Source organism: Chamaea fasciata, unplaced genomic scaffold (assembly GCF_029207755.1).
Source record: "Chamaea fasciata isolate MVZ Bird 193981 ecotype frontalis unplaced genomic scaffold, bChaFas1.0.hap1 SCAF_2, whole genome shotgun sequence".
Lineage (NCBI taxonomy): Eukaryota > Metazoa > Chordata > Aves > Passeriformes > Sylviidae > Chamaea > Chamaea fasciata.
This window is the reverse complement of record NW_027094087.1, coordinates 75,470,360-75,488,644: the sequence shown is the minus strand read 5'-3', so window position 1 is coordinate 75,488,644 and position 18,285 is coordinate 75,470,360. Positions and strand designations below refer to the sequence as shown.

The following is an 18,285-nucleotide window of genomic DNA, read 5'->3' as shown; positions in this document are numbered from 1 at the left end:
CTACCTTAGAATCATCACACTCTCTGGTAAAATTTGAGTGGCAACACTGATTTTAGCAAGTGAAAGATTTTGCTGTTGCTAATGATTATAGTGATAAGTGGATAAATTCTTTTGCATTTATTTTATGCTTAGTTCAATAATTTTTGAAAAGTAGAGAGACATCTATAAAACTAGTTCTGAAGTCTGTAAATGAACCCTTGTGTATGTCCTTTGTTAAAAACATGCTTCTGCAAAATGCTCAAAGGCAATTGTTCTATTAAAAAAGCTTAACCCTTCTATTTAAAATATTTGTCACAGAATAGGTAAATCCTTACTAATCACATTTTTACTCACAGTTGGAGTTCTGAATTAGTCATTGATGTATCTTTTCTAAAGACAAATAGCTGCAAAAAATGAAATACTTAAGGGCATTTCACATAGTTATAATTGATATGAATACATTAGGTAACAGCAGATGGAACTGTAAAATTACTTATTGTTCTGGGTTTTTCTTTGCAGAAAACAAGCAGTCATACACGAGTTGGGATTTTGAACAATCCTTCATCAAAAATACAGGAAGATAACACAGCAGTTGCAAGAGGAATTTTGGCTGCTTTTTTAACCCAAAACAACAGCAATTTAAAAAGTTTCCTAAGTAAACTCAGTAAGGAAGAGACAGCAAAATCCCTTGCTGCCGGAACTAAAATTGTTAAATTCCTCATCCCAGTGAGTGCAAACTAAATTAGATTACTTCCTTTTTTATTTTACATACATCTTATTGGAAGGAGGTGGTGAGAATAACAGTGTTTGGTCAAATGCCATGAAGTTTATAACCCACATACAGTTTCTTCTCAAGAAGATTCGGATTTTTGATGACTTTCATATGGTTGAAGAATTGAGAATTTCTTTAAAGGGAGAAAATGTGAGAGTACTGAAAAATTCAGAATACGGGTACCAGCTAATTGAGACCAAAATAGTTTAATTTTCAATTTTTGATTCTTTTAATCACTCTCTCATTTAGTTAAAATTGCAGTATTAATGTTTTTCAAGAATTTAGACTTCAGAGAAAGTTAAGACTACGTGAGAGTGGAGCTGAGTTATGAAATAGCAGCTGCTAACTGCTGTTTTTTCTCTCAGAAGGAGTTGTAAATTTTCGTCTTTTTAAATAGGAAGAGATGGAAGACTAAGAGAACTCTCTGGAACCATATTAGAAAATGAATATTTTTGAGTCATGCTCTTGTTTCATTGTTTAGTAAATTTTGAAAGACGTGAAGGTCTCTAATGAAGCTGTGTATGCTAAGTGTGTTACTAATTAATGTAATTTTATTAATTTTATCTGAATGAAACTGTTTGCTTGGTCTGTATATTACTAATGAGGAGATACATATCGGAATTATTTTGACAGGTGAAGCACATTTCCAGTGTAAATTTTGTCATATTTTTCCCCACTTTGAAAATGGATTTTTGTGTCTTTCTGGATGATGTTGGCTTCCCCAAAGCACATTCAAATAGTATGCAATAACCGTATTAGAATGACTGTTAGGTTTTTAGAGTAATACAATTTTTTTAATATCTTTTCCTAAAAGTGGGAGTATAGTTGAGTTGTTAACAGAGTGTTACTTTTCATGCAGCTGTTGTGCTGGATCATGGAAAAATTGCTTAACCACAGGCTCAGCTTTGCTCTCATGGTTGTTCACAGTTGCCCCAGGGTACAAACTGTGCTCCAGGTGGTTGTGAGACCCTGGCTCACCACCAGCAGTTATGTGCTTACACCGAAGCTGAGGTGGCTGTTTTACTTTGATTTCTGGTTACCACATAACTTGAAGAAAATCTTTGATTTCCTCACTTGTTACAGAATTTATTTTTGCTGAATCATTCCAGCATCTCATGCTTTACCTTTGCTTTAGGGAATGGATGGTGATACTTTTGAGAAGAAGTACAACACTTTAGGACTGGATTTAATTAAAACTCACCAGATGTTCTGCCAGGAGGTTCTGAAGCTGCTTCCTGGGCAAATGGCTGTTATTAGCAATGGCAGGGTAAGAAAGAAATGAAGTCTCTCAATCCTTTTTAGGATTTTTTTACTTCTAGAACTTCAATTTTAAACTAAAGAAAATGCGTTATATTGATTTCCTATTTATTCAGACAGTTGTTAGAGAATGGTATGAATGTTTGCCTTGCTTTTTTGTGTTTTATTCCTAATTTGTTCATTAGCTTCATTCCATTGAAGCTACTATGTGTGTATGTCATTCCCACAGCTATTTTAGAATTAATCTGACAGAATTTTCAAAATAGGTTAATATCTGATTTATTATTTGTTATGTTTAAGAATAATTTTTGATCCTGAAGTTACCTTTATTTTACCATGTAAATAAATATATATAAATTACATTGACTAGGTTAGTATTTCAAGCTCTAAAACACCACATTTTTATAAATACTGTTTTATGGTCTTAATTCTTAATATGCAGATAAAAGCATAGTAATTCTGTTGTTTCTATTTCTTGTCTGTATATGCTGAAACAACTAGCTTTAATTACAGTTCGTCAATAGATTATCTGTGATCCAAAATGTAATGTTGTATTCAATATTTAGTGCTTGTTAAATGACAGTCAATGCCTTACATTGCAAACACAATTTACAAACTACTTTTTAATTCTTCTATTTTCGATTTGCTATTCCACCATTTGAAAGAAATAGAAAGAAAGCTCTGTTGGCATCTCATTACTGGAAACTCTTTAAATTGTAAGTTTAGTTACTTTTATGCATCCTAAATGCTTCTGAGATGCAACTGAAATATTGCTAAGAAACACACAGGAAGCATTTTTGTTGATGAAGCCTTAAAGAATTGTTGGCTTTTTTGTGTTAACTCTCTCATAACTAAATTAGTGAATTTATTTTATAAATTATTATTAATGCTTTTCATGCCTAAAAATGTTCAAATAATGTAATATTTTAAGTTTTGGGGAAATAGGTTTCATAAAACTATTTGGATAAATTTAATAATGTATATTCATATCTTTGGAAGTGTGTTTTCACTCTAAAGGATTACTTTGAAAAAGGCATGAGGTATCCTTCTTTTCTGTCCTTGCTATTTCATCACAGAAGTTTTTGCTTCTATGAGCAAATTAATTTTTTCTAATTATGGCTTCTCCTAAATTACCATGGTATTTCATAATTACATTATGGTTTCATCTATCTCATGCATCATTAATAAAAAAATCAGAAGTGGAATTTGTTATATAACCTCTCATTTATAGGAAACAGTTGAATTTTGGGGAAGGGGCATTCAGCACCAAACTTATATCATGACATTCTGCGTCCTGGGAGCCCTATAGACTATTGAAGTTGTCTTGGGTCAATTTGGCCTGATAGACTGAGTAGGAAATCCAAACAACATCCTCAAAGCTATTTTCTGGGACTTCAAGGCACTTTCTTTTCTTTCAGACTTCAAAATGTGTAGCAAGCCTGTATCTTCTCATATTAGGCATTTTGTATCCTTTCCTATTCTTTCTATCCTTCTGCTTGGTGTGACAAGTTGTAGAAGCGGATTGTGTTTATAGAATTAAACAACTAAAGAGTGGTAGACAAGTAGTAACTTGAGTTTAAAATATTTTACTTTAGAGAGCTTTTTCTTAAACTTAGAGTTATTTCTAAATAGTGTATTCCTTAACAGAAACATGTGTAATGAAAAATAGCATGGATGTTTCCATTGCAGTTATTCTTTGAATTGATAATTAACTGTAATCATATAACTGTAAAAGTCTAATCCTGCATAGTTACTATATAGTTTAATTAGATTTATAATTAGCAGTATTGATGTATATGGGGATTGGGGTTTCATATTCAATATTGTCACTCATTTAAAATATTGGTTTATTTTTACTTACAAACAGAGCATTATTTGGATATTTTACACTTAACTTTTTTTTTTCTCTAAGGTACTGGGTCCTTTAGATGAAAATGAATTCTTTGCAGAAGACTTTAGTTTGTTGGAAAAGATAACATACAGTACCTCAGCAGAGAAGATTAAAGCTATTGTCAAGGAGATGGGAAACAGTAGTAAAAGGTAAAATTCTCTTGCCTTGTAACATGTATGCAGCTCTGCTGAATTACTCCAAATACTTGCCCTACTCTCACTGTTCTTACATGCAAGAGAACAGCTAACAGTAAATGATTCCTACTAGGTTTTGTTTACATAAGAGTAATTGTAAAGAATAATAATAATAAGCTTGATAAAATACAGTGCATCTTAAGCCAAATCTGAGTATTAATATTTGAAGTCATTGTCTTCGGAAATTGTTAGTAAGGGAGCCTGTACAGGCATGGGCAGATATTGTGCCCTGTCACCACAGTAGATAACATTCATACGTCTGTTCACTGAAGAAGGTAAAGATGATATGAGTTCAGGCCATCTTCTAGACTAAGGATACAGCTTGTGTACAAAGGAAAAGCAAAATTATATTCTTCTTACAGCGTCTGCCAACTTCCTGAGTGTCATTTCTGTTATCTAGAAGGGCTGGCACAACTGGAAGAATCATTACCAGAGAAACAAAATCAAATAAGAGGTAGAACTCAAGGAGATTAGTAGTGAGAGAGAAAACATATTTAGACAAATACTGTGACTTAACAGGACTGAAATGTAACTAAGATTTCTAAGGAAACTTCAGTAGGAAATTCCAATAGAAAAATTGAAAGATGTGGCCAAACTTGAAACCTGGTCATTTATGTCTGTTCCTTGATGTTGTCATAAATGGGAAAAATTTAAAAAAAAAAAAAATAGAAATTAATAAAGGGCTAGAAATGTCAGCAGATTTTAATATCATATACTCACTTCTCTTGATAATGGATCAGGTCTCCTTGGCAAATTTGTGACTAATAAAAACTTGTCGTTAATTCAGGTTTAATTTCTCTTGTGGACTAAGCCCCACATTTTCATCAAATTACACAGATTTGAAGACCCAACAACTGAGAAAAAACAATTGCTGTGATGCTGAATGATAACTCTGTGAATTTTGCATCTCTTAAAATTAAGAAGTGTGCATTTCACAAGTCTTCTCTAAGGTTGTAGTGGTCCTTGGACATTGTCATGCCAAAGGTTTAACTCCAACCTACAAGTCCTGAGGTGCGGGCTTCCTAAATAGCCATTATGCAAAGAGACTGACATTAAAATGTTAATGTTTTACTCCTTTTCTAATGAAAACCCAACTATATGTGCCTTACTTAATACAGTGGCAGTGATTTGATTATGAAAATAGATGCCCTGCTGTCATCTTTGCCTAAAACTGAGATGAGACAAGATGTTGAATTACTCAAAGAACAGCACAGGTCAGTCATTCATGATAATGCACTTGGAGTAATTTTTTATTAATATTTGAATGTACTGATGATTATGTAGAGTCTTTGGAAAGTTGACTAAGCATTCTAATTTTAAAACTGTTGTATGAACAGTCTGCTCATCTGCCACAGCATAATGAATCTTTACGTTTTTCTTATAGTAGTAATACCTATTGATTTCCCAACCTTATTACCCTTGGCTGAAAAAAGAGCAGATGGGTACATGTTTTAAAAGGACATATGATAATACAAAAACTGTGATCAAATTACTATTTTTTTTAAAATTTTTTGTTGTGCTTTTTTCAAATCTCTACTTGTTTTTTGTTGGTAGAGTTCTCCAGTGTGTGTGCTGATGGGCTCTGTCCCTGTTGGTGAAGGCAGGAGTGAAATCCGTGGTTGCCTTTTATAAGGGGCCGACACCTTTTTCAAAGTTACACTAGTAACAGTCAGCACTGTGCTGCTACCATATGTTTTGTGGAAAACAAATTCCAGCAGTCCCTTTTCTGTGTTTACAGTGTATGACGTGTTTGGTTTTTTCTTTTTTAAAATGAAGCTTACTGACATTTCCTGCCTGTAAATCCAGAGTACTTTAACTAGGATCTGCTTGACTTAGCCTAATCAAGTCTATCAAACTGAATTATTTTCTGGAATGCATAAATGTAGTTCAGCCTATCAAGATTTACACTTCTCAGATGCCATTTTTCTCCTTTTTCAAAAATTATGTCACCATCATTACTTGTCTGATCCAATGATTCCAGATCTCTATGAAGGGAACTGCAAACAAGTGATAAAAAGACCCTTTTTAAAGTCTTACTATGTTTTATTTCATCAATTTTGTTGTGGAGAATGTATCTAATTAATAACCAGTATAGAAATATGTAGATTAATGCTATATTTTTTATTCCTGTTCACATTTAGCTTTTCTAATTGTATCACAGGGAGCCATCATGATTATTGCTTGAAATGAAGGAAATATTTTCTTAAACAGTAAAATATTAAGTGCTTCTGATATTACAAATTCATGTCTAAAGTTTGTCATTTCAACAAATTCAGTTTAGAGTTTTCATGTCACTTGTGTTTAATACTTTTTTAACAGTGTAGTAAAAATCGAGCCCCAAGAGGATGACCCATTCTATGACGTTATTGCTATTGTGGATCCATTGACAAGAGAAGCACAGAAGATGACCCATTTATTGATTGTAAGATGGTGGTCATTTCTTTTACTTTGCATATTTGTAGTTCAGTTGTTACTAAACTTGTTCTAATTTCCACATACAGTATAGTAAAGGGTAAACAAAATTTGGTTGTTTTTTTCTTTAAAATATGTGTTTAGTTATTTTAATTCATAAAATAAGTTGAGGGTGACCTAATTCATCATTATGAGTATCTTATTTGAAAGTAAAATTCAGATGCCCCATTCCCAATCTTCTTAAAGTGAGTCTGTAAGTGCTCTCTACAGTAAGTAGAAAGAAAGGAGGAGATTGTGTGCATAATTTTTTGCTTCTCAAAATCTCAGAGGTATGTGCTTCTTTCCATTAAACCAGATCACCTTAGTTTTCCTAGGCACCTAAATGAGGTGGTCTAAATCTGACCTGTAATATCATCATAAGAAGATTGGACTATAAACCTTTCAGCTCTTGGAGAGATAATTCTCAGTTGATTAATACTACCAAGTATATCTAGATAGGCTTCCATTGTGTGTAGCTATTGATCTTCTAAAGAGAAACTGTCCTAAAAACACAGCTGCTAAAATTATTTTCTTCTTTCACCTACTGCAGAATATCACTGTGTCTCAGGTTCCTTTATAGTTTCCCATAAAAATGTAAATTTTGTCTTCACTTTATGGTCTGTTACAATTCTGAAGCCTCCTACTAGTTTTTTCTGCATCCTATTCTATCTTTTTTTTTTCCTGCAGTAATTATGCAAGTTTCATAAATTCTTAAATTACTTTTTCCTGTCCCATTGTCATACCCTTTTATATCAAATCTTGAAGCATCCACTCACTCTTCATGTAGTGGAGCAAACTAAAACATTTTTTAAAATTCATGAAAAATTTTGCTATTTCAAGATTCTAGAATACCAGCTTTTCTCTAGTACCAGATCTTTCATTTCACCCTTCTCAGTTAAAAGGAAAGCTTGATATTACCAAATGAAAATATTTTCATGTTGAAATGGACTGGAAACTCTCCATTTAGGCAGAAGTTCATATTATGAGTATAAATCACATCAAGGATCTTGTAGCTCAGAGCAGAAGCCTCCATTCCTCTGAGCTCAACAGGCTCTCTTATGCATGCCTGGGCAAATGACTCCCATGGTGTCCCAAACTGTTCAGCTATTGCAGATCCTGCTTGGTTCATAGGAGCTCTAGTTTTATTCAAGAAGCCAACCCTTAGGAGAGAACAATGATATGATGTTGAAAGTAAACAAACCAGAAATATTTTAATGTAGATTAAACTTTCTAATAATATCTTTTAAAAAATTAAAAATAGCCTGAAAATTATATATATATAATTATTGTTATTTTTACCTGAAAAGCCACCGTCTCCTGCTGTAGAAACCAAACAGACATACAAATACAGCAAGCCCCAAACTCAAAGTTCTTAAATGAACGCCTTTCTGATTAGCTTACTATATATAGGTGATTTAAATGCTATAAACTTGAATCACTGGTATTTATTTATATTTAAAGGCTCTTTTTTCAGTTACATAATTGGATTAGAGCTGAGTATATTGGATTGGTGACTATTCATGGTGGAAAATTTGTTGAGTAACTACCATGGCAGAACACCTGATTCTTGCCCCCTTCTGCATTGAATATGTCCATATCATGATTGGGTGTTTTCACCCTGGTGAAACTACTTTATTACATTACTTTGTGTCTCTTAATAGTCACTTCAAATGTATCTTTTGGTATTTTTTATTAAAAATACAAACAAAAAGTTACTCATTATTTGAAATTGGGGGAGGTGTGAATAACTATAGGTAGGTTGTAATCTAAACTTTATTGCCTAGTCTGAGAGACTGACAGTTTAAGGAGATAGAGGAAGGTATGAATCAGAGCACGAATGAGAGCTCAGTCAAAGCTGCTCTGTTTTTAAAACATGTACTGGATTATATCATAAGAACTGCTCTAATCCTCTCCAGAATGAGGCAGGTGGCACTTTCCATATAGTCTGTGTTTTCCTTTTTTTCCCCAAAGTTTTGTTACAGACTTCAGCATCAAATATTTCCAGACAAGGCAGAGTCACTGTCTACTGTAAATATTTAAATACCAGCCATAATTTTACCATGGTTGGGTTACATAAGTTCTCAGCAGATTACAGACCTAACTAGTCCTGAAGTTATGAAGGAGATCTCTAAGGCAATGTGAGAAAAGTAGAAAATCATTCTGCTAAAATGGAGGACAAAATTAAAGGGTTTTTTTCTTCATGGTTCACCAAAAACAGGAGGAAAAATTATTTTATATACTCTTAGGATTATCCACCTTTTTTTTTTTCGTGTTCCAGTAATTATCCAGTAATTCAAAAACATGGAGAAAAAAAATCAAACCTTTTATTTTTTTCTTTCAGTTATCTTTTGGCTTTTTTTCTTTGTTCATTCTGTCTTCAGAGAGGACTTATTATGCCATCCCTAAAGTAAAAGGAATCCCTGAAGGAGCCCCTTTTGATAATCTAGTCTGATTTCCTATGTGATGTCGGTCACAGGGCACCTTTTTCACAATTATTATTTGAAGTAGAAATAATTTTTTAATCAATTCCTAATTTAAATATTACCAAGCAGTTGAGTACAGATTAGAGCTCCTACTGAGCTTTTCCAGTGGCTAATTAACCTTACTGTTAAACTCAGACTTGGCACTGCAGATTTTTGTTTTGATCCATGCTGTAAGCATTGATGTTCTCATCATTTTGCCAGTTCTGTTGAGGATTCTGTTATAAGTTTGTTTTCAGTGCAGATGCTTTGTATTACCCTGAAGTTCCCAAACAATTCCAAGTGACTGCTTGAAAAATCATGGGGTACTGAGTTAATGTTCTTCAGATGAGTAGTAGTAACTCAAGTAAGTGTCTTGCAAAAGAGTTTTTATTGTGTACATGCACGATAAAACTACCTCTTTAATAATTTTCAGGCCTCCTGAAGTAATTCAGCCATGTTTTACAGTGCTCCCTGAACTAAATTTCCGTGCTCTTTGAATTTTCTTATTTAAAGTAAACAGACTGAACTCTTCAAGTATCCTATAAAAGAGTCTTCCTAGTTTTGTCACCATTTTTATGTGTTGACTCAAATGCCCTGGTTTCTGGTGTACTCAGAAGCCCTAAATAATGGAACCAAGTTCAGTATTTCAGAAGTTGTATTGTTGAAAAGCAGCAATAATGAATTATTGTCTTATTTGTCATTTCCTATTTAAAATCCTTTGAAATGTTAATTAAGAATGGCTTTTTTTTTTGGCCGCTTTACTAAATTTCATGGTCAGCTGATGAATTGGGATGATGCATCAGCCTTCTGCAGGATAATTTCATTCTACACACAAAAGCCCATCAGATTACTGAAGAATTATTCTTCCTCATGAGATGAGAGTTTTATTTTGTTGTGTTGTGTTTGAAGGTGAAGCCTGTACAGGCTTTTATCATTCTTTTTATTCTGACTGGTAGATAGATATTTGAGTCCCTTTGACCTCTATTTTGATTTTGGTGGTCTTAAACTTACGTCGTGTAATGCTTTCCTTTCTTATCCTTCCAGTGCTCTTGGGTTCTCATTTCCTGCTTCTTCACTTGTTCACACAAATATGCTATTCCCTTGTCTTTATTTTTATTCAGTAGTTTTTCAGTGACGGTGTTCAGGTGGCACAAAGGATGAGAATAAGAAACTAGGAATGGAACAAGTCCCTAGGGCTAAGTAAAGTTACAGCGTTCTAGTAAAGAATGTGTGTAAGCCATGGGTTGAACTGAGGAAAGAAAAACTACAGTCATTACAAAAGAGTGATTTAATGATGACTATTGTCTTGCTTTGTTCCCAATTTATTTGCTGTTGTAGTAATTTCAGATATCAGCCTTACTAGTATTGGTGTTGTAACCTAGCTTTTATATCTTATTGGCCTTTCTAATATCTATAAATGTAGGCACAGCTGCTTTATGCTTTCAGATAAGCACTTTGTGTCAGAAACCACAGAAATGAAGGTAACTTGATAGAGGGTTTTGTGAGTGCTTTAAAGAAATTAATAACTTTGTTAGCTTTAAGCAAAACAGATTGCTCACAAAAATAAGAAGAAAATACTGTCCTAATATTATGGTTCTATGGAACAGCATCCAGAACATTACTATTTTAGAAATGAACAGATGAAGAAACTGAGAGGGAAAAAAAAAAAAAGTATGTTAACTTACCAAAATGCTTTGAAGTTAATTGAATGGTTTAATCTATTGTTGACATTTAAAGTTATTAAGTAATTGAGTATTAAAATAGTTCTCTGAACTTTACTATATTTAACAATTTCCCACATACAACTATTTTAATAAGAGTGAAAGTAGTTGTTTTAAGACTGGTTGTTGAATTAAAGGCATGTGTTATACTTAAAAACCTTCAAGTGTTTTAAAATCACAATGTAACAAGGGTGATAATATCATTTACTCAAGCATTGCAAAATGGGGACAGCTGCACTTGAAAACTGCATGGGTAGGAGAAGACATTAATATTTTGACTATCAAGAGTATCATGTGCTAAATCATGCAGTTTTAGGAAAGGTCATATCTTTATTTAGAATATCTGACAATAACCTTTAATATACAGATATATTTACATCTTTGAAAAGTTTTGGATTTCTGCTGAAACTTGAGAAATGGCAGGTTGTCACGAGGGTAACTTTGGCTTATTTTCAAAGTCTGCCGATTACCAAGAACCGTTTTTTACAGAGATCTTTTTTTCTGTAGGTATTCAAGGACATTATCAATATGAAACTCAGGTTATTTTTGAACTGCAGATCAAAGCTGTCTGAAGTGCCACTGAAGAGGTTAGTAGTTCATAGCTTTTCTTGCTCATTTTGGAAAAACAGCCTTAATGGTTTATATTTTCTTAAGAAGTAAACATTGCTTTGTGTTTCTGAATTCTTTTTGTTGACTCATTTTTTCATTGAATATTACCTAAGCAGTTTGCACTTGTTTGGAGAAAAGTTCTTGTTCTAAGGTGTCAAGCATGGTATCGCAGGGAAGTGATCTAGTCCATCAAATGCAGCTCTCATTAACAGCCTTAAATAAATCAATGGAGAGTCATTTATGCCTATGAAAACTTGCAGAGGGGGATTGTCTGTCTTAAATTGTTCCCTTCTTTACAGCCCACTGTTTGTGTAATGAATTTTACAGATCCAGTACTCCTAAGAATTAAATTCATCTGAATAAATGTACAGTCTGCATTTGTTATACTGAGATGTTGTTATATTTCATTGAGAATATGATAGCCTGAATGTATCTACTATAAATTGAAGTTTCTTCTATCTGTATGTAAAAATCAGGGTTCACTAATTCAGTGATAGACATTTACACTGAAATGAATTCCCTCCAAGAGGATTGCTTTCTCTCTCAGAGAAATGTTTAAGCATGGCCATCTCCTTGGCAGGTATTTTACCTATAATCCTAACACCTATATTACTAATTACCTGTGAGAGAGGCTGGTGGTAGTGGGTTGGAGTGGGTTTAGCCAGTGGGTTGGAGAATTAATCATTTTCTCACGAAGCAGAAGTCTTTAGTTTTTATGCATTTTGAGAGGAATTACTCACATCTCTTATTCCTCAAGAGGGTCTTAATTGCCAGTCTTCTGAGTGTTTTCTTGTGTGAACATCATTATGATTGCTTTTGAAGATGGGCACTTTGCAGGTCTTGGTGCCTGGTTCTTTCCTTGTGCTTGGGAAAACTTTTACATGTGGAATAATTGGGTTAAGAGCTGGAGTGGAACACAGAAACTCTACCTTTCCTCTGGTCTGTCTTTGCTCCTGCTAGTGGCAGTAGCCGTTCTCAAAGACTTTTCATTCAATAGAGTTTTAGTCCTTCTTCTTAGTTCAGTGATACAGACTCTGAGAATTCAAGGCTGCTAACACTCAAGCTGTCTAGTTGCATCTCTTGGGTATTCACTTTCATAGCCTTTAGAGTGTTAATGGAAAATAGGCACATCCACAGCAAAATTACCAAAAGTGAAATAGGTCTGTGTTCATCTACCAGCCCATCTGAGATGCTGTAAGTATTGTCTGATGATATTCCAAAAGACTAGGGAACTACTTTTTCTCCAAATGTTATCATACTTGGTAAATATTCACTATATTTGAAAATATTTTAGAAGAGCTTCATGTTTGAACTTTGTATTTCAGTAAAAGTTGGGGTTTTGTCACACTTCTTTTTCAACAGCTTCTATCGTTTTGTTCTGGAACCAGAATTAACTTATGGAATCAACAAGCACCTTCCTTCTGAACCTGTAGCAAAATTCTTAGAATTGCCAGAATCACCTCTTTTGACCCTAAACATGATCACTCCTGAAAGCTGGTTGGTTGAAGCAGTTAACAGTTCCTGTGACCTGGATAACATTCATTTGCAGGAAGTAAGTAATAGTTTGCAAACACTGTAAAACTTGTGTTGGCCCTTCTACTTCAAGAGAGAAGTGGTAATGTTGGACGATTTGTCTTGTGTCTGTTCTCTGGAAATACTTTCTTTGGTAATTGATTATTTAGTCAATAATTTGCCATTTCTATTATCATCATCTTTTCTTGATTTTCTTTCCTAAAAAAGTAAGACAAGTCTTAAAGGAAAGCAAAAAATAGAAAAAATCAGAATGCAAAGTACAAGTTAAAGCAATTTACCTGCTATGTTGAGCTTTGTATTTAGAGAAATACAACATTTAAGATAAAAGTAAAGCAATTAAAGGATTCTTTGTGTTTCCTGGTTCTTGTAACCTAGGTCAATCTTCATATAAACTGGAATATATGACTGTCTATTAATGCAGTTCAAAATGTATTTCACCCTCTTTTAGTTCACAATTCTTTCAATTATTATTTAATTCTGTTTTAATCCCCTATCTTCAAAGTCATTAGATTTATTTGAATCAATAAGCTTATGCAAAATGTTGAAGGTGTTTGATTGACCAAAGTTGAGTATTTGGAAAGTGTATTGTGAAAATAAAGTTGGGATTTACTTTACCAAGGCAGAGGTGCCTCAGCTTCCTCGACAGTCAGTGAATCCTTCCTCTTTGTCTTGGATACCTGTTTTATAATTGAGTGAAGTTCCTTCTGGATGGACTTTTCTTGGGGTTTTTTTGACTGTAGAAGTTAGCTTGAGGTAAATCCCACACAACATGTTTGTGACTATAATATTTTGCTTTTCCCACATAGTTAAGTGACATAATTTATTGATGAAGCATTCCTTCCATAGATAAAAGGGGCCGTTATAGCAGAATATGAACTGGAATATATATTGCTTGAAGGACATTGCTTTGATGTGACAACTGGACAACCTCCTCGAGGGTTACAGTTCACTCTGGGCACAAAGAAGAATCCTGTCATGGTTGATACTATTGTGATGGCCAACCTTGTAAGTACTTGGTACAGGAATGGTCATTACAATTGCACACTTCTTGTGAGAATTCTTCATAAGCATCTTGTTCTTTAAATCCATTTCTCTGTGTTGCAAGCTTAGTAATGCTAAAAGTAACAGGCACATCTTCTGTTGAGCTGAGATGAGCACATCTATGCTTAAAGAAACAGGCACATCTCCAGATGAGCTGAGCTCATCCCCAATTTCCTGAGCTTTCCCCCCTGCTCCTCTCCTGTGATGTAGTATAGGTTTAAATATAGCCTAATTTTATACTCTTGCTTGAAGTGCCTAAACTGGCAGCCTAATTGCCTCTAGTAGGTGGTAGGAGGCAGTTATATTCAGGTTGAGATTCCCTGACAAATGTAAGGTCTGATTCACATTCTGATTAGAATAACCCTTTTTGTTATACAATGATCAAGGTAAAAGGCTCCCATTTTAGATGCTTCAGATAAGTGCTTAGAGCCTTGGTGGGACATACCCACATCTGAGACTTCCTCTCATCATGCAAAGTAATTATTTTTCAAGTTGGCAGTCTGTACAGCAGAAGACCATGTGACTTCTGAAGTGAAAGATTTATTTTCTGTTGGCTAAGGGAATTTGATTGGGGAGGATTTTGATGAGCAAGACCCTTTACCTCTCTGCTGTTTTCTCGTCTCTGTAAATACTGTATCATAAGGAAGGAAATGCTTAATAAATTGTGAATCTTTGATTTTTGCAATAGTATTGAATAGTCTCAACAGTAGATGATGAAACTTTTAACAAGTGATGAAACTTCTAACAGTTCTTCGCATTTCAAAGTTTGCTCTGTGTGACTTGAACAGAGCAATAGCTGCTTACCATATTCCTGACATGGGAAGGAATTGTGTTGACTTGGAAAGTTGTTCCAGACAAAAATTTTGAGTTTCAAAGAAGCTTTTCAATTTAAGGTCTGTTCAGTAATATATTTCTTTTCTGCTCTTTCATTTGCTGTCCTTAGTGGAGTTTTTGAATGCAGCTCAAATTCAGCTAGAAACAAATGGAGGCACTGAAAGGCATTAAAACGGACATACAGGAAAGGTGATAGTTGGTTGCATCACTGACACGCTTCTTTCAGGGCTAGTATAAATGTTGAATAGTTGCTTTTTGTATATGAAGATGGTTGAGTCTGAAATGCAACCAGAACAAATGCCTGCCTTTTTTTACTTAGGGGTATTTTCAGCTGAAGGCCAATCCAGGTGCTTGGATGCTGAGATTGCGTAAAGGAAGATCTGAGGAGATTTACCAGGTTTTTTCGTAAGTATGAATCCATCACTTGGAAACAAAAATAAATCTGAAAGTGCAGCATATTTTGCAATGATCTGACAACACTGAAGGAAAATGAGCAAAGATAGCATTAAAAAGGTATAAGATGTAAATGATGATTTAAAGTTTGTAAGAGATACCTTATTTCCTTGTATTGTTAGTTGTTGTTTGATGGCTTCATGTTTTTTTGAAGGCATTTCAGTGTGTAAATGCACAATAAACCAAAGCTGCTCAGTTACCAGACACTTGCCCTGTCAGTTCCATGCGTGGTTAGCATTATCACACAATGGCTTGCACCAAATCTGTAGAAAATGTCACTCATGGTTTTGTTGATTAATATTTTGGTATTCCAAACATACTTAACATGTAATTTCAAGAGTATGTCCCATAGAGCATTGCTGTCCAGAACTATCTTGATCAGCTGGAGGAAGTACCACTCATCATTTTTTTCAGCCCTGCTGATGCCTCTAAATGCAATATATTTATAGATGGCATCTTTTTTTAACAGGAGCATTGTAGTCATTTCAGTTGTAGACTTTTTTCTTCAATTAATTCTGAGTGTTTCTTAGTTGTGTAAGTCATCTAAGAATCACTGTGGTTACATCTCCACCTTAGGATATCAAAGCACCCTTCATTTTGAGACCCTGGCTGCATGTTGACTGCACCACATTTCCCTCTCTTGGGAGAAACCTCTGTCCATAGAAGGAGAGTTGTATTCCTGTACCTGACATTTAGATGACACCTCTATGGCTTATAGATCTACAATTTCCATGGTTGATTTTCGTGTAAAGGAATATATGTGCTCACCATCATTCCAACTCTTCCTTAGAGGAATCACCTTTTCCCCATGTTTTATGTGAAAGCACAGACCTGTAGCATATGAGAGCTTTCTCTTCAAGCTTTAGATCTAATCCCTTCTAGAGGAGCAGTATTGTTTATTTAATTTTAGCTTCAGTTCTTTCTTTTTTTTCTGTTATCTCTCTTCACCCTCAAAGTAATTGTGTGGCTTGAAATAAGTCTATTTCTTATAAAATATTTATAATTACTTGAAGCCCATGAATACATAGTTCCATATGTTGTTAATTATCAGCTACTATTAAAAAATAAAAAACTTGACGAACCTTTGTGGTTTTGAACATTTAGTTAATATCAGTGCTAGAGGGAGAAATAATTAATGGGATTTGTTTGCATTTTTCAATTTTTTTTTCCAGAAATCACTTACAATCTGTTGAAAAAGCTGAAAAACACAGTCCTTATCCTTAGAGGTTCACCTAATCTCCATCAACTGTGTCTATACCATTTGTCTAATTTAGCATTTAATTCTTAAGAAATATAAAGTGATTTATATAAGATAGCATGGTTTAAAAAAATAATGTAATGAGATGTAGTTGAGCTAAATAATGAAACAAAATGAAACAAAACCACTCTACATTCTAGCCTGGGTCAAAGGAAATTGAAATGATCTGCTGGGGTTTTGCCCATTTTTCCTCTGTAACACAAATGGGCTTAATTGTCCTCAGCTAAGTTACTAAAAACTAATACCTCACGAGGAATCTAAACAATGCACTTTATTTAATCTCATTATTCCAACTCTAGACTTAAATTGCCACAGTAAAAGTATGTTTGCAGGGCTGCACCAGGATCTTTGATATTTCTTTTACAGTATTTAATAGTATGAAGTTGCCATCAGAACTTAGGCAACTGTTTGATAGGATGGAATTTTGCCGAGAGCTATTGCAGTATATTCTCCGTCCATATATGTTAGTCATACCCTCTCCTGTTGAACTGTGAGATGAACCTGTTTTCTTTGAGGCACAGGCCTGTACATTATAAAGGGAGTTTTAGAATGTTCTATATCTCAGTATTTATCTTACTTGCTTCTGTCATGGTGGGAAGTAATTTATTTTTACTAAATGTAAATACACAATATTTGAAATAAGCTGCCTCTTTCTTCTAAAAGGCTGCTTCTAACAAGGATCATTATTTTGATGCAGTCAAGCTTGTAAATCAATTTGTTATTAATAAATTACTATGAAAATTAGAAAAATAAAGATTGTTATACTAAGCAATAATCTGAGCACTGCTTATTATTAGGACTTTTACATTGGTAGGAAAACAAGTAGGTATTGCAAGATAAGATTGCAGAAAATGATTTATAGCTAAAGATATATCTAACATCCTGATAAATGCGTTACTTTTTCAAAAGGCGGGTAGATATAATTTATTATATTTTGATGTCATGCAGACTGCTTAGCTGAAAGGTATATTCTTTATAACTTGGGCATGGAGCTGTATATTTGTTTCTTGAACTTGAGGTTTTAAAGGATCTCCATTTGTTGAATGCAAATTCTTTTGTTCCCCATATGGAAAATTTTAATTTGTATTATATTGGTACTTAGTTTTATTTGTCTTAATAGTATCTAAATGTTTTAAAACATGTTAAAGTTGTGACATAAATAGTCTTTTAGACATGTTTAGCTTTTCACAATAGCATAACAATAAGGTAGCTATTATTACATATGTCATAGTGCTGTCAGTATGCAAGATTTTTGCTTGGATTTAAAAAGGTTTTTCTTAGTAGGACAGAAATTCATCAGACTGGGTTCTGTGCTGAGTAAAACAGTGGGCGCTCAGTAAAGATGGCGCCCACAGGGAGGTATCCATGAAAGAGATTTAGGGAGACAAAGCAATGTTGTTGAATTTACATCCAAACACTGAGAATGTTTGAGACTTTGGAAAATCCCCTTGATCAGCAGAATCCTCTGTGCTACCTACAAAATTCATAGCATAGGGATTTTGAGGCAACTGAGCGAATAACAGAGAAAATTTTGGTTTTGTGAACACTGGGGAACAAGGGGCCAAGCTGCTGCTATCAGCAGTTTGTGTTTGGATGAAATTTTACTATTTTAGAACTTTTTAGTGACACACTTTATTTAAAATGGAAATAAAATCTGAGCACTATACAACCCTGTGATGAAAAGACCGTTGTTGGGTGGGTGTGCATATGAATGATGTTTTAAATGTGTGAAAATAAAACTACAATAGAGAATAAAAAGTTCAGATAATTCTGAACGTTGTTTTGTTCAAGGATAGGCCATCTCCATGAGACTTAGTGATTACAGGCACA

At 34.0% G+C, this 18,285-nt stretch overlaps 1 protein-coding gene across 3 annotated transcripts in view; it reads left to right on the top strand.

Moving 5' to 3' along the window:
• Window positions 1-18,285, top strand: part of UGGT2 (UDP-glucose glycoprotein glucosyltransferase 2) — an 80,200-nt gene that overhangs the window by 45,015 nt on the left and 16,900 nt on the right. For all 3 annotated transcript variants that reach the window (XM_066176363.1, XM_066176362.1, XM_066176364.1), the window contains 9 exons: window positions 499-705; window positions 1,887-2,018; window positions 3,921-4,048; window positions 5,212-5,307; window positions 6,413-6,515; window positions 11,235-11,314; window positions 12,699-12,888; window positions 13,716-13,874; window positions 15,064-15,149. In XM_066176363.1, the coding sequence (XP_066032460.1) occupies window positions 499-705; window positions 1,887-2,018; window positions 3,921-4,048; window positions 5,212-5,307; window positions 6,413-6,515; window positions 11,235-11,314; window positions 12,699-12,888; window positions 13,716-13,874; window positions 15,064-15,149 (1,181 nt within the window). The remainder of the gene's footprint in view (window positions 1-498; window positions 706-1,886; window positions 2,019-3,920; window positions 4,049-5,211; window positions 5,308-6,412; window positions 6,516-11,234; window positions 11,315-12,698; window positions 12,889-13,715; window positions 13,875-15,063; window positions 15,150-18,285) is intronic.